The sequence below is a fragment of the Diadema antillarum genome, unplaced genomic scaffold, assembly GCF_040938485.1.
Source record: "Diadema antillarum isolate AM-2024a unplaced genomic scaffold, OU_Dant_1.0 seq00000908_RagTag, whole genome shotgun sequence".
NCBI classification, from domain to species: Eukaryota; Metazoa; Echinodermata; class Echinoidea; order Diadematoida; family Diadematidae; genus Diadema; species Diadema antillarum.
This window is the reverse complement of record NW_027271765.1, coordinates 626282-642911: the sequence shown is the minus strand read 5'-3', so window position 1 is coordinate 642911 and position 16630 is coordinate 626282. Positions and strand designations below refer to the sequence as shown.

The 16630-nt window shown below is 39.5% G+C and overlaps 1 protein-coding gene across 1 annotated transcript; it reads right to left on the bottom strand.

The window, feature by feature from the left end:
- Positions 1-281: 281 nt before the first annotated feature.
- Positions 282-16630, bottom strand: LOC139741171 (methylcrotonoyl-CoA carboxylase beta chain, mitochondrial-like). The gene is made up of 15 exons (XM_071651763.1): positions 16443-16630; positions 14891-14901; positions 13465-13543; positions 12944-13045; positions 12225-12352; positions 10811-10923; positions 9915-10028; positions 8542-8606; positions 7584-7683; positions 6818-6986; positions 5423-5566; positions 4199-4355; positions 3280-3394; positions 1471-1556; positions 282-420 (listed from the first exon to the last, which is right to left on the bottom strand). The coding sequence occupies exons 1-15, from the start codon at positions 16628-16630 to the stop codon at positions 303-305; spliced, it is 1689 nt and encodes a 562-aa protein (XP_071507864.1). The 3' UTR covers positions 282-302.

Here is a 16630-nt window from a genome sequence, read left to right as displayed (position 1 = left end):
ACTTCATAGGTGAAGATCCCATTAGTACAAAATATACCCTGTGCAGCAAAAGTCTTTTGGGGTTCTAGAGTTTCTGTTAGTCTGTGGTGCCTGCTTATCCTATCACATACTCCCACCACCCAACCCAAGCCCACCGTTCTTTCCAACCAATACCTAAATCAAACCGGAGGGGAACTACAGAAATGGCGACGTAACTCCCGAGAGAGACTGCCGACGACCCGCTGCCGACGACGATGATGATGCCGACAAAGCAGGGGATATTAAAACATTGTCACATTTGGTCGGTCTGCTCAGAGGAGGGGTTACATGCGGAACACCCCAAACTGTGTGTCAGGAACCTGGGCATTCAGAGAAGCACTAAGACTGAGGGCAAGGACCTTCCGGGTGTCGGCCGGATCAATGACCCCATCATCCCATAGCCTGGGGGAGTGGGAAGAGAAAACAAGGAAAATGTTGGCTGTAATACACACCACCAGTTTATATGCTCACATAGTCACATTTTGCACATGCCATGTGAACAAAATACCATTACTTTAACAAGATGATTGCTGGCACTCTGCTCATACCATGTGAACAAAACACCCATTACTTCTTTAGGAGAAAGACAGCAAAAACTCTTTAGCATGGATTCAGCGCAAGGCTTCTTCAAGACACACATACCCACACACCCAGAAATACACAGAATTTTCACCTGCCTTTTGGCTCATTGTTTTAAAAAAAGACTCTAACTTTTCAAACAAACCTCTATGAGTATTATCAATGATATTTGTCTCCTGGTTTTCCTACTAAAAATAAAATACCAGCGCTTAACTTATTCATAATTCAATCTCCTACAGGAGGAAACAACATATATGTAAGGGGATCAGAACAAACACAGATTGCAGAATTATTCAATAAAATCAACCATGTTCAATTCAATTCAATTCAATCATAGTTTATTTCCAATCAACGAAGATCATAAACATAATACAAAGTATACATGTCATGAAATGAAATCGTCCAAACGTTTACAAAAGATTCATGTAGTATACGAAATAAATTATACATAACAACATAATGTACAATAATTACGAGGAACAATGCATGTATACTTAGTGAGCGTTCGGAGAATAACTTCAATCATGGAAAATAGCGATTCACTAAAAAGCAAAGCTCGTGGGACGTGGATCGCTAGATAAATAATGAGTAAACAATATATTATTCAAGGTTTGTTTTTTTTTTTACAGATAGTGTATTAAATATAGATTACTTAAGTCATTTGTAAAAATATAGTTATTTTGATGTTATCATCATCATCACCATCATTTTTTTCATGGGGGAGGAGGGGGTTGTGGGGGTAATAAATACCCATATTTTCCTACTCCACGGGCATAGACTGTCAGCTATGCCCCACAAGTGTGATAAACTCTTCTTTTCACAGCATGGGTGTTCTTTCTGTTCTTTATGGGTGGCGGTCTGAATGGGTCTTACCTGGCGCTGGAATAGTACGGGCTTCCTTCCTCCTCGTACTTGGCAAGGATGGGTGCCATGATTGCTTCCTCTTCCTCTTTGGACAACTGGATGGGACGGAGCAGAGGATTAATTCACAGAATCAAACAACGATGGCTTTAGCCCATCAATTCCTGGGGGGGGGGGGATTTTGCTGTAGAATTAATCATTTTTTTATCATTAACCCTGTGCATGCCACATTAATTTCCTGTTAACAGGTATGTTTGTGAAATTTGTACACATTTGACTCACTGGCACGGAAAGGGTTAAATTGGTAACTGAATTTCACTGCATATCTAAAGCCTTGTTTTAAAGAGAGCCTTTCAAACTAGAGTTACTATGGCAACATCTGCGTAATGTCCTTTTTCACCCTGCTTGTTAAAACGGTCCCCGCAAAGTGTTGCTCGGATGTTGTTACCGTAACTTGCCAAATTCTACCCTAGCATAACCCTGACATTACCCTGGCAATCCTTCTACTAGAACACAACTGCGGTAACATTCCTTTGATACACTCAACTCGCATGCACAACTTTGCAGACAGATAATGACTGACACGCTACGGCTACGCGCCGATCATGTGCATGGATTGTAACCACTGATCTCTACATGTATGTAGTTGATATCAATGATTGTACGTGCACAATCTAAAACAATAGGCAGCGCTGGCAGGTAGGCATGGTAGGTATAAACTTGTGGTTGCATCAGTGGACACACCCCCTTCGTGGAAACCTACCCAAGTAAGGTTTTCGGTGTGTGTCTGGTAAAACTGTACCCCTCACTCTCTCCTGCGTTTTCATTGAATTTTAGAGGAATTTCATTCTCTGGACTTTGTTGCCGCATTGCTACAGAAAGGTCTGTTAAAACAGGGCTTTATATATAATAATAATACAGGGTACTTATAATGCGCCAATTCCACATAGCTAACGTGCTCAAGGCGCAGTAGAAGAAGTAACTTATGAAATACAAAAATCCTTAATACACAAACATGCACATGAAAATGAATGACACAATAATGATGATGGAAAAAAAAATCATAATATACAATTCTACTGGAAAATGGTTACAAACAAATGAGTCTTGAGGGCAACTTTAAAGGAGTCAACATTCGAAATGTAACAGATAGCTTGAGGCAACTGATTCCACAGGTAAGGTCCAGCATGTGCAAATGACTGATCCCAGCATGATTTTTTCGTTTTTGGAACAACAAGCAATCTACAATCGGACGACCTTAAACATCTGGGAAAATTATAAAATGTCAGAAAATTAACATTGTACTCTTGGTCAGATCCGTGTATGCAATGAAAAACAAATAGTAATAGTTTAAATACGATGCGAGATTCAATGGGTAACCAATGCAATGAGGACAAAACAGGGGTAATGTGAGTATTTCTCCTGGTAAGGATAACTATGCGAGCTGCTGAATTTTGCAATTTTTGTAACCATGAAAGTTGAGATTGTGGTAGCTGAAATAGGAGTTGATTACCAAAGCCAAGTCGGGACGATATAAGAGCATGAACTATTTTTTCTGTGGCTGAACGAGTTAAATACTTGCGAATAATGCCCAAATTGCGTAACTGATACCTCACAGATTTACAGACAGCAGAGATCTAAACAGACATGGGCATTGTAGAATCAAATAATACTCCAAGATTTCTACACGATTTAGATATAGTAGAGAAAGATTTGGTGGAATTGCTCCAAGTCATTAAATCTGCACAAAATCAGCAACCCACAGAAAGAAGTTCACGAAAATTTACAAATCTGAGAGAGAAACTGGAAGATCAACTTTACCTCTAGACCCTCCCTCTTCCTCTGGGCAGCCATGACCTGTGTCAGTACCAGAGCAGCCTGCTTCCCACCCATCACTGAGATGCGTGCATTGGGCCACATGTACAGGAATCGCGGACTGTACAACCACAAATCAAAAGAATATAATTATTATTTTAATTAGCATCTGCAAAAAAAAAAAACAACAACAACCATAAAACAGAACAACAACGACAACAACAAAAATATATCTAATGAAAGGTGGGTGATTTCAATTCAAGGCTTTTTCATATCTTTTTGTTTCTTTTTTTTTTCAAATTCTGCTTTTTGTTTAACAATTGGTGCGGCAAGTTCAACACAAAAGAGGATATAAGGCTTCTTGAGAGTATGAAATGAAGGTAACATACACATCGCAAGAGTATATACAAAGTATGCACCATGATATCAAATCTACAGCCAAAAGATTCTGTATGGATTATGTGCCACTTCACATGTCAGGACTAAAGCATTTCACTACAAGGCACCTGTAGTCAGTTGTCCGGTGTAAATGAGCATTTGAGAACACAAGTTCTAGAAGTGAAGACCTTGGCCTTTCAACATGGAATCTTTTCCATTGGCTTAAATTTGATACCACTAAACGTTTGTAAATAATGCTTTTTGTCCCCAAACCTAGGTATGTTCTTAATATAATGCTGATGCAATGCTGAGCACTAGCATTTTTTAGATCAATTTTTTTTCCTTATTAACTCCCAATCACATGAGCACAAAAACAAGCACAGAGTTGATTGTTGACCATGGAACAGCAATCATTTCGTTCATCTGACTTTGCTCTATTCATCGAAGCCAGCTGGAAAATGGTGTGAAAGTGCCCTTTGATCGGTAAGTAACTCTCCAGGCATCTCTACATTCCACATGGTGAGAGCCCGTTTTGTTTTTGACTGACCTGTAAGCTCTTCCGCACATGCCGTAGTTGCCAGCGCCGAAGGAGCCACCAACGATGAGAGTGATCTTTGGTACGTTGGCACAGGCAACGGCCGTCACCATCTTGGCGCCGTTCTTGGCGATCCCTCCTGCCTCCGCTTCCCTGCCCACCATGAAACCTTTTTTTTTTTCAAAAATCAGAAAAGCACATGACAAAAATAGGATGAGGTTGAATACTGTTATACCAGTGGCCTACACTTAGCAGCAAAAGGGAAATTTCAATATATCACAGCTGCTTACCTGCCTACTATGAAACTTTCTTCGATCAAATTTGGGCATATTTGTGTAATCCTCACATGTTTAAAAGTTACATTGTACCACAAAATCAGTGTTTTGTACATAATTTGATATCTCCAGAAATATTGGCAGGTTTTCATTTCTGTGGCAGTTAGTGCGGAACACAAAATTTGTGAAAATTTTCCACACTGAAAAATATTTCACTTTTGCAGTAGCAGGTTGTTAAGTAAAATATGAAACACATGTAGAAAGTATTATATGTGCCCAAAGGCACAATCACACAGTACACAGTATGTGTCAGAAATTTCAAGACATGGGCCTAAAACCCCTGTGATGGTTCATGGGTAAAACTGGAAAAACTGAAATCATATCAGCTCACATCAGCAGCACAAACATCATACAAGGCAAAACTTGGCTAAATCTTGACAAATCTCACATCAAAGACAACGTCTAATATTGAGGAAGCTCATGAGACAACAGTTAAACTGTATTGACTGAGCATGATGAAGTCCAAATCGATGAAACAACAAAAGTTGATGCGTTGAAACATTTTTTGGAAATTATCCTGTCACTATCAAGATTATGAAAAAAAAAACCAACATGCTAGGAAACAGTTAACATTAGTGTTCAATTGAACACTACTAATTAAGAGAAATCAATTCATTTACAGATTTTCACCTGTTGCTTGGAAGCATTGAGCATTCATTTTCAGCTGTAATTCTCTTGCTTCTTTTTTACACAATATGTTAGCATGTAGAAGACTAATGAAAGAAGTGAGCCTTGGAGGTACATGTACCCTTGTGGCATGCTTCAGAAAATGAGTATGAATGCTCCAGCACGATTCGCTATATCTGGGACTGAATGCAGCCATCGTCAAGCAGTGCCATTTTCAAACATGACTCGGAAACAGACAAAGTGGGAAAGGATGGTGACGAATCCACGCACTGACCTGTGATGTTCTGGAGGAAGAGGAGGGGGATCTTTCGCTGGCAGCACAGTTCGATGAAGTGGGTTGCCTTGAGGGCACAGGATGAAAGGAGCACGCCATTGTTTCCCAGGATACCCACTGGGTAGCCGTGGATGTGAGCAAAGCCTGGAACAAGGGAAGGCGTTAATATTCATGCAAGTGAGAGAAAACTTATTGTGCAGTCTCTGACTTTGTGCGGAGACTTTGTTTTTTGGTGGTCTTTTGTTGTTGTTGCTGTTATTGTTGTTTTGGTGGTGATTGAGCCAAAAAAAACTCTCATCTCATATTTGATTTTGACAGATATCATGCCATAAATGGCATGATATCTGTATGATATTTCCAAGCCAGTCTTAAAGGTTTTTTGAGTGCAGTGGACGAGAGCATTTCATTTCTACATCATAACAGTTGCATACTGAATGTACCAAGTCACAAAAAGCACAATATATATGACTGAAACAGTGTTTTGAGAGCAATTGCACACTACCAAACCTAAATGGTTGACTATTAAAATGAGTCCCTATATACATTGTAAATTGAGCATTGTGAAGCCGCAAAAACGATATAAAAGGATTACAAGACCTGCTGCTGACCATTTATGCTAAAAACCACTGATGAAAAAATTGGACAGATGGACAGGCTCTTTCAAAAGATAAAGAATAAAATCTAAAATAATGAAATTGAATCGGTAAACGATTATAAAATTCTGCATTCAATAGCATTTCTTGTCGCAACATTAATATTTACATATAGTGGAATGTTGTACTGAATGTGATTAAAGAAAAAAACAAAATGGCAAAAATCTTCTGTGCCAGTGCTTGGATGTGAAGAGTATCAAAATGTGAGACTGGCTAAGCAAGACAGCTTCCACAGTGCCTACTATGAAATCAGCTTCACTGATTCAACTCTGATATCTAGGGTAAAAATTTGATTGACGAGTACTAAACTCAATGCAGGGAATGAACTGATGCACATTAGAACACATACGCAAGAAGTGAAGTAAAGAAACTGACACAAGTAAATTACCGAGTATCGAAAGGTATGAATGCAAACTGGTTGACAGCCAATTAGAGTCATGCATCATAGAAAATGCTGTACAGTGGACTCCCGTTATAACGACGTCCTCGAGACCAGCCACTTTCTTTGGTTACATCAAAATTTTGTTATAACCGAACAAATAAACAATAAAAAACATAGAGCGGACAGTGTTACGGCCTGGATTTTTACTTCGTTGTAACCGGAAATCTCGTTATAACTGTGTTCGTTATAACGAGAGTGCACTCTATATCATTTTCAAGGTAGTGATTATTACAATCGCCTAGAGTCACCAGAGTCAAATATATATCAACATCAAGGTGGCGTGAGAAAGAGATTTATCACCTGTGACAAGTGTGTCTCCGTACTGCTGCTTGAACTCGTGGAAGACACTGCCGTCCACGATTCTCGCAACCACCTCCCTGATGTCGTAGACCTTGCTGAAGTCCACTGACGCGATCCCGTACAGCTCCTCGGGATCGTAAAGCGGTTCCCTCGGCTTTTGGATTGGGATCTGGCAGCGGGGGAAAACCAAAAACATACAACCTTCACAATCAAAAGCTTGAACTTCTTCTTCATACGGCATAATGTGCCTGGTAGATACCATTTGCTGTCTATTGCTAGTCACCTGGGGCAAAGCACGAGGGGTCGGGATCATTCGCCACTTTTTCTTTTGTTGGTAGGTAGGTGGACTACTTTACCAGGTTAGCACCCTGCTCTTTGCGATGAATGACGAGGGCATTTTTACAAGCATGCGTCATGACTACCCAACACACAGGACCTCCCCTTTATGTCCAATCTGAATCTAACTTTTTTGGGTAGTATTTTCATCGTAATGCAACTGATACTGTGTTATCACATTGTTCTCACAGTGTTCTTTCACACATTCCTCATGCATACATGCCCATTTTAGAGCAAAAATTTTCTTTCAGCAGGCATGTGGAAACTATGTTTTACCTTTAAAGTGGACAATCCAAGAGCTATACAGGAAAAGCAGGAAATGTTAGGCAAATATTGCATGCCCAAGGCTACATTAAAAAAAAAAAAATCCTGTAATGTCTGTACCTTTCATGCCTGACATTGAACTTAATATCATGTGGTGTCAACTTACATTGACTTCCTTTTTCCTGTTCAAATTTGCCACCGCTCTCCTGGCTAGGTACAGTGCATGTTGCTCGTCATTGGCAAAGTGGTCGGTTACACCTGATACCCTGTCAGCAAGTGAAGAAGAAACGGTCCATTTCATACTGATGTTTTAAAAATCACGCTGGATTGGAAAGAGAGAAGGGGACTGAAAGACCAGGCACAAAACTGCCTCTTGTTTCATTTACATTAGTCGCTGGTGATAATACCAGAAGTCCTCGCTTGCATATAAATGGCTAGGTCTTGAATAAGAATAGGAGTATTACTTAAAGCTTAGATTAAACAAGGCAGTTGGTAGACACAGCACAGCAATAACTTCATTCGATTACAGCAGCACAAGAACATAAAAGTTCTGATTTTGTCATCTCTATAGAACCTAGTGATGACCTATGAATTAACACACACAGCCAAGAACAATGTCAACTTCAGAATGCATAATCTACAAGTGCTTTTTTAGCAACATTGACAGGTTTCATATCAAATGTTACCCTGGAATGAATTTGAAGATAATTGGCTGGTTTTATGAATGAGGACTTTTACCTTTAATCATTGATGTAGAGGAACTGAAAATGTAATAATATCAATGGATTTATCAATATTAATTGATTTGAAATATAAGTTGTGTAACTAGACTATAACTATCTAATAAAGAAAAAGACCTTGACAACGACAATGAAAAAGATACTCCATAATCGACTGATTCAAAGATTTTAAAGAAAAATTGCTCTCTTTGTTTGACAGTATAGAACATCATAATAATGAACAATAAAAAATATGACAGCATTCACTGATAATAATTCTGCTTGCTGCCGCTTCACATCACCATATTGAGATCATCCAAAGATTGATCACTTCTTGCGGAAGCAAGTTTTGAGTAAACGTCAGCTCAAGTCTATATGGCTGGCAGACAGAATCCTGGATTTTACCTGCAATGGAGATCGGCTCCACCCAGATCCTCCGGCGAGATCACTTCTCCCGTGGCAGCGCGCACCTGGTAATATAGTGTGACAACATACAACGGATGAATCATATCTAACTCCATCCTTTCACCAGCCTTGCTAAAAAAAAAAAAAAGCAATATTAATCATCTGCAGATATCAGTTAGTATAGTTTCATTTTTCCCCATTTCACACTGACTACTGCAGACACAGTATATTTTACAGTATGATTTTTTCCGTAAACTTTGCACATCTTGTATTCACAAATGGACAACTTACGATAATATTGCCTTGTCTAAACACATATGCATTGTATTTTTTTTTCCAACTTGGGAAATCACCAACTTTTTTCCTTGAAAAGGGATAATACTTCTTTCTCATTCTGTCAATGTGATTCTCAATAACAAATTCAACCACTCACAAAATTGTCGTACAAGTTCCAATATGTGAAATATTGGACTCGCAAAATATATGGCATATACAGTACACGTTTTGCAATGAGACGTGAAAATACTGTAAACATAAACTTCGATGATGCTGACACCCATTACATTTCTCTCTTGACATTGTACATCATTTGCGCAATGTTAGAAAAGTTGTACACTGTATGCATCAAAATTAGATATGTTCCCTTTAACTAGAGAACAGCTTTGTATTTGACAAAGAAACAGAATGGTTACACAGGGGCCAGAGTTTTGGAATGCCATTTGCTGTGATGCTGACAGCATTGCGCCCCCTGATTATATACAAAAAGTAAATGGTCACGAGTGCAATGGTAAAGATTTCGCACGAGGTGAAAGATAGAGGTGCTCTATTCAACGAGGAAAAGCAGAGTTGAATAGTGTGCCTCATTTTTCTCAGAGTGTAAAATCTTGTTCCCTTGCATGAGTAAAGACCATACACTATTTGTTTTATAAAACACCTTGGATGTCAACAGATGTGGTCCACACACATTCTTGAAAAAAGCCTAGAAATGGCAACCATTTTCTGTGAAAGGCAAATAAGTAGCACAGTCACAGTCAGTCGTATACTGTGATCGGTTGAAGTTGTTTACAAAAATGAGTGACAAAATATGTACTTGTATTTGTAAGTGCAATTATAATTGCTGAGTGCGCACGGCAAAGGTTTGTTTATTGTGACTTCAGAGCTGTGCAATGGAACAATCACTGAGTCAATTGTGAGACTAACACGGGAGTCAATGGAAATTAATAACATTCAACTGTGCGGTATCCATTTTTGGTCAAACAAATTTGCGCGGCTAACAGCGACAGCATGCACTGGAACATTTAACTGAACGTCACGTGATGAGCAATCGACCAATCAGATAGCTACATTCTTTTGAAGTGTTGTATAATACTCACCAGCGGAGGGCCAGCCAGGAAAATTGTCCCCTGCTCTTTGACTATGATGCTCTCATCGGCCATGGCTGGCACGTAGGCGCCTCCGGCTGTACAGCTGCCCATCACGACGGCTATCTGCAACAGCAAATTGAGCAGGCAGATACAGACATTGATTGAAAATGAGAAGTCTCCGTGACCTAACATTTTTACATGCATTTGCAGATCGCAATCAAATTTGTATTGTCCCTACCAGCCAACCCTGAAATAGTAATGAATGTGAGAAATGTTGCTACATAGGAATTTTCAGCCATCTCACAAACATCAGTCTCTGCAAAATAGCAATTCAAAGTCGAGTACAGCTTCTTCATTTTTTCTTCAACAAACAAACAAACAAAAAAAGGAATACTCTTCTTTGCTGGGAATAGTTGGCAAGTACCTGTACTGTAAACTAGCCTGCATTTTCTGTTCACCTCGTATAGTTTTTTTTTCCCATGTTTTCTTCTCTTTTTTTTTTTGGGGGGGGGGGGGGGCTTTCTTCTTCCCATAACCCCTACAAGCTGGTGAAGTTTTAATGAGGAAATTGATGTATATTCATAAACAGGAAGATATTATAGGAACAGACATGATGTTTGCTTTGAAGATGTTAGAAGTCCATTGGTCCGCAATCAATATGTAAACTGAAAAGAAAAAATCTTAGCCTCAGTGAAAACTCACGAAGAATATGAATTAAAGAAATCACAAAGGAAGCACAAAATCATGGGGATGAATTAGCGTGTGAAAGATATCACATCTGCACAAGACGTCAATAATAAATGAGAAATTCTTTTAGCATGGTGTCTGTCTGAGTTGTTCCGGCTAAGAGTTTGTGACTTGTAAGACCAAGGAGCAATATCAATGAGATAAAATGAGTCATTTGCCTGGGGGATTCCAGCTGCTGACATTGTAGCCTGATTGAAGAAAATTCTGCCAAAGTTTTCCTTCCCGGGGAAGACCTCATCTTGTCTTGGCAGATTTGCACCTCCCGAGTCAACTGAAATGAACAGATCACAGGAATGGTTTTCAAGTTGATAACACGACATGTCTACACTTGCATTATGTGATCACTGCATCATGGGGAATATCAACTGCAAGATACAATCCTAACAGTATCAAGCTCAACATATGTGACCATGCACTTCAAAACGAACATAAAGTCAGACACACTGATTTTGCGTGAGGACTGAAAATAAGTGAAATGGGTCAACCTAGCCGAACTTGACTTTTTCACATTTTCTGAAAGAGCGGGTCTTCTTTTACATTATGCTAAAATTTGGTATCATAAAACGGGCAGGAAAGTGTGTTTTTTTTAGCAGTTGATCTCGAACATTTTTGGTAGAATAGTGTGATTAGGTGTGTCTTTAGAATCCCTTTTTCATTTCTGAAAAACCTTGTCCACACTCTTCACTTTCAACTCTAATAACTTTTGAAAGGATAGTGCTACTGCTTTGAAAGTTGGCATTAATTATGGACAGAATGTGTTAATGAGGCATGCTTAATTTCAGTTTAATCTGATAATCCCTTCATTGTTGTTACTCTGGTGGTTTACTTCCTGTTTTTTTGTCCCATTCATCGCACAGCCAGCACAGTTTGGTAAAGATTATGAAAGCGCTTGAATGTACACTGTACTTCAGAGCCTCTTTTCTCAGTTCACACTTTTCCTGAGTTTGTGCTTTCTTTCCAATATTTAGATAGGATAGGAGAGTCCATTTGATTTGAGTTATACATCATTTTAAAGCTTAAAGTCTGCTTTTTCAGAATATGGTCTTAACTAAAAATTCATGTCTGGCGACTTTTTGTTTGTTTTGAGGTGCAGGGTCACATATGGTTTGCAGCAGTTAAAGAGACACAACAGCATATCACACTCTCAACTTCACCTATATTGATAATTTGCATGCTGTGTCACCTTTACAATTGCACAATCGGGTAAAAAAATTGCATGTTGACTCCACAAAAGGTAAAATGTATTATAACTGAAACAGTTTCAAAGTATCTGAAGCTTTCTACAAGTTATATCTCATCTTGATGCAAGAGAGGTATGTTGTTTTCTTTTGTAAGCATGGTACTAGTTGCAACTTGTCCTTACAAGTCAGATTTAATCTCCACAACCAAATGGTCCATCGAATACAAAATCTCATCCAGACATTGCAAGACATTTTGTTTTTTCTCCCTCTGGCAGTCATAGCACTAGTTAAGAAACAACCGTCGATCTCGAATCAAATTTCATGGTAAACATCTAATGGTTACACTGGTGTCCAAAATACTCCAGAATGCACCAGAAAACAGAAATCTCACCGAGATATATGCAAGGTATGTTGTTTTCCCTGGCAATCTCCTGGGCCCGCAAGTGTTTCTTGACCGTGATGGGATAATAGGTGCCGGCCTTCACTGTGGCATCGTTGGCGACAATCATGCACTCCGTTCTGTCAGAAGAGAAGAAAACTGTGTCAAAATGGCTCAAGAAATAGAGAGTGTCTCTTTCAGTCACACACACCTTTTATTTGTTTGCTTGTTTGCTTGTTTGTTTGTTTGTTTGTTTCTTGGGGGAGAGGGAAATTTCTAGCAAATCAGGGTCCACTTTCATCAATATGCGCCAATATGAGCCAACACAGCAACAATTCTTATATAGCGCATCATATATTTTGGAAATACAAACTTGTAATTACAGAAAAGCAAAGTGGAAAGTGCATGCAAAGAAAAAACTCATAGTATATGAATTAGCATGATAATAGAAGATATGTTGGGAACAAGGATTTTCCATTTCCTAAATGAACAGCTTACCTCTGCTAACAAAGCAAATTATTCAAAGGCTAACATTTGATTGGCTTTTGCAAAATTGCTGCCACAATATTTTCTTAAGTCACAGACGTTGTAAAATGCTTTGTGAAATGGATTCAGCACTACTGCATGAGTGTTCCTTCTGAGTGTTTCAAGCTCAAGTCACATTCAAAAAACATGAAAAAAATAACAAATATGTAACAAAAACAAAATGGTCACAATGTATATCTCCTCACCCACAAACTCTCCCGATTCCAGTTACCATGCCACCTGCTGGCACCTCCTCTTCACCATACAGCTGGTAGCCCGCTAGTTGGGATAACTCTAGAAATGGGGACCTGAGTGAGAGAGAACAAGAAAAGAAGCATTTGTGCTCAGATGAAGCAAGGATATCACACATTGCAAATTGCATCATATTCTAAAATATGCTGCAATGCTAGCATATGCTATAAATTTCTGATCAGTGCAAGTTTTAATGCCTCAACCTTTGATAGATTTGATACACTTTTCGGTCGAAGAATACAAGCGTGCAGTTTTACTTTAGACATAAATTGATGTGAAACAAAAGGCAGTTGTCTCATCATCCAGCCAGATTCACACTGATCGTTTAAATGATTTAATTTCTTACATGATTTGAGACTTTGAAAAAAATATAGAATATATGTATAAATGATACATTTCTTTTTGTAATTCTTTGCAGTGTGATATATATCAACAACAAAACTATCCATATCAGTCACAGATAAAGGAGACTTACCCTGGATCAAGGAGCGTGGTTATTCTCTCTCGTACAAGCATCTTTCCTTGCGACACATGTCTGGCTATACTCCTCTTGTCTGGAGTCACAACCAATTTGCAATGACAGGAAGCATTCATTCATCACCATATTTTAGTGACATGCAATCACCTCTTTACCATTTAACAGTCATGTCAAATGCCCAAAGTATTCCTGAAAAAAAAATCTTGAACTGTACTAGATTGTATGAAGAAAATTAGGATACTTCCATACATAGAGAGCTACAAAAGCTGAAAGTCATCTTCAGAATGATTGGACCCCTGACTGAAAATGGGGGGGGGGGGGGGGGGGGGGGTACATGGGGGCAGTGTTGCATGCTCAACTTGATGCACATCCCTGCAGCTTACAATTACAAGTTGAACTGCACTACAGCTCTGTGTTCTGAAAAAAGATGACAAACTGTCCAAATATAAGTCATCATAATCAACAATGGTGGCCTTATTCTAAGTTGATAATCATTTGAATTCTCAAAAGCTTTCCAAACTTTACAGCCTGAGTGATACTACCCTGGGTCATGTTAGCATGGTTAGAGGCATTGCTAGATAGAGAGATCTACATTAGATAACTCAAAATGATGCAGACATTTGATTGCGTATCATGAGTTGAAGATCTCCTTGCCAACACAAGTGGGTGCAAGGTGCAAAGTACAAGCAAACGACTAACGGTCTTTGATCAACTCATTTTGACCCCTCAACATACATTACTACTTCAATTTTAATCGCAAACGCCGGCAAAAAGCATCTTCATGATCACCATTGTGCATTGTTCAATTCACGTAGCCTCTGAATTAGCAAAATTACATTTTGTAATTTTAACTAAGGTACTACTGTACAGCACTGATTAGCAATGGTATTCAGAGGAGGCTTCCTTTGCTGCTGCAGTCAAATACTGAATTAAAAGCTAAACTTGCCCTTTGGCCTAGCTACAACGCTGTAGCTATAGTATAAGCTATAGACATATAGGGTGGCATTCTGAAAATCTTCCTAAGTTTCTTCCCAAGCCAGAAAGTTAGGAAGTGCCTAGGAAACACAGAATTGGTATTCTGGAATTTCTTCCTAGGAGCTTCTAAATGCAAATTAGGCCATCCTTATCCCTGCCCACTGTTCTTTCTTAAGCCAATACAAAATGCTGTATCATAAGAAACCAACTTGTAAATTACAAATTCGGCAAAATTACAAATCCGGCAAAATTATGAAAATCATTCACTCCGATTTCCGTAAAATAGACTTCAAATATACCCCTCTCCAAAAAGTTGTCTTTTTGCGCGGTGTAAAATCGCATTATAATTCTGGACACGATTTTTGTAATGGAATAGCAACGTCTTTTGCACCTTGTCCTTGCACCAGAATCACAATTCATACCCATGATTCACCATACACATTCTTACCTAGCAGACAACTAAGAAAAAATCGGCGAAATTTGCATTTTACGGTAAAACATCAAACTTGAACTTTTCGAACAGTTCATGATAAAACCTTGTGATAAATCAACATCTTCTTCCAAGTTTGAGGTGAAATGTGAATTTCTTAGCATTTTTTTCATTTTTTTGTCACATTTTTTGCAATTTCAGTCCATACAGTGCTCTAAAGGCAATTGGGAGAAGTCATTAGTATGCAGAAAATGTGCGCATCCGGAATTACCATGTAACCATGCTGTCCGGTAATGCCATACCTGTATGTGTGCAGCATGTCCCATTTTTCATGCCCATTTCGCATGAAATATTTCGCATTTCATATAAATTACATAATGTGTGCAGTGAATGACAAGCGCCGCGCCTTTCACAATATCACAATGTTTTGCAGCTTGTCATTTACAATAACGTACTTAGGACAAACAGGGGTGGGGCTTTCCTAAAAGTAATAATCTTCCTAAAATTCTTTCCCAAGTGCATTTCAGAATCAGTCCGGGAAACCCGCTCATGAGGACCGCTCCCGCGTACGAGGACTGCCCCGCCTCATGAGGACCGCCCCCACGCCTCATGAGGCCCGGGAGGGGGGGGGGGGGAAACACCTCATGAGGCCCCCTATTCACTTCTTATTCATCTCACATCTGACGTATAAATTGTCGCAACTTTGCACAGTGATTTTTTTGTTACACACACGTCCACTATCCAGTTATGATGAAAAGAAGAAAAAATCCTGTCTGTTTTTTTTTTTCAAAAATAGAGTTTTAATCAACCGATGCAGAGCCGCACCTAACGGCCTGATCCGACTAGTCGGATCAGGCCGCTAGGTGCGGCAGTCTTGCATTGTGCAAACACGCTGGCACTCGTGTTTTGATGGGCGCTCTGCATCGGTTGATTAAAACTCGATTTAAAACCCCGGGCCTCATGAGGCGTGGGGGCAGTCCTCATGAGGCGGGGCAGTCCTCGTGCGCGGGAGCGGTCCTCATGAGCGGGTTTCCCGGACTGGAATACCAACTTCTTCTGAAGTCAGTAATTTGGATTCATAGGATTCATCCTCATTAAACTTGACATTTATGTTTTAGTCATTGAATATTTTCCTAATTTAGTAATCAATAGTAAGAACTGTTAGAAGACTAGTTTAGTCTGTTAGGAAAAACTCTACAAAATGTAAAGGTTAACGGTTAGGAAGAAAGTTACTTATGGAGAAACTTGGGAAGATTAGAATACCACTTAGGAAAATATCCTGACTTAGGAAGAAATTTCTTCCGAGGAAGGATTTCAGAATACCACCCACAGTCTCTACTAAGTAATCCCTGACGTTAAAGCCTAGCCTAGCCAGCGCAGCCCAGCGCTCTCTCTCTCCTCCTTCTCTCCGGCGACGTTCTAACCACCACTCGTGCACTCTCTCACTCACTGCATTCATCGTGCAGTCGAGCTACCGCTGTACGATGTCCTAACACTAGCCCGACCAGACACTGTTACGCTATGCGAAAACACCATGTACAGCGACTGGGCTGTGTATAGTTATCCTAACACTAGCTGTTCTTCGCACACGGGGACATCGCCCCCATCGGCATCGCTCACCTTGTATTGCTGAGAATTCTTGTCAGCCGGTGTACCGATCGTAGCGATTTTCTCGGCGTGGTAACATCTTCGCATCAACTGAATATTTCTCCTTCGAAACAGCAGTCGACACAACTGATTTGATGTACTCATGTTCAT

Excerpts from the sequence above, each read along its gene's own strand:
- LOC139741171 (XM_071651763.1), bottom strand. The coding sequence starts at position 16,630 with ATGAACATGAGTACATCAAATCAGTTGTGTCGACTGCTGTTTCGAAGG. Across the intron at positions 6,987-7,583 it reads ACAGGAAAAAGGAAGTCAAT|ATCCCAATCCAAAAGCCGAG; the intron begins GTAAGTTGACAC and ends CCCCGCTGCCAG. Across the intron at positions 3,395-4,198 it reads ATGTGCGGAAGAGCTTACAG|TCCGCGATTCCTGTACATGT; the intron begins GTCAGTCAAAAA and ends GTGGTTGTACAG.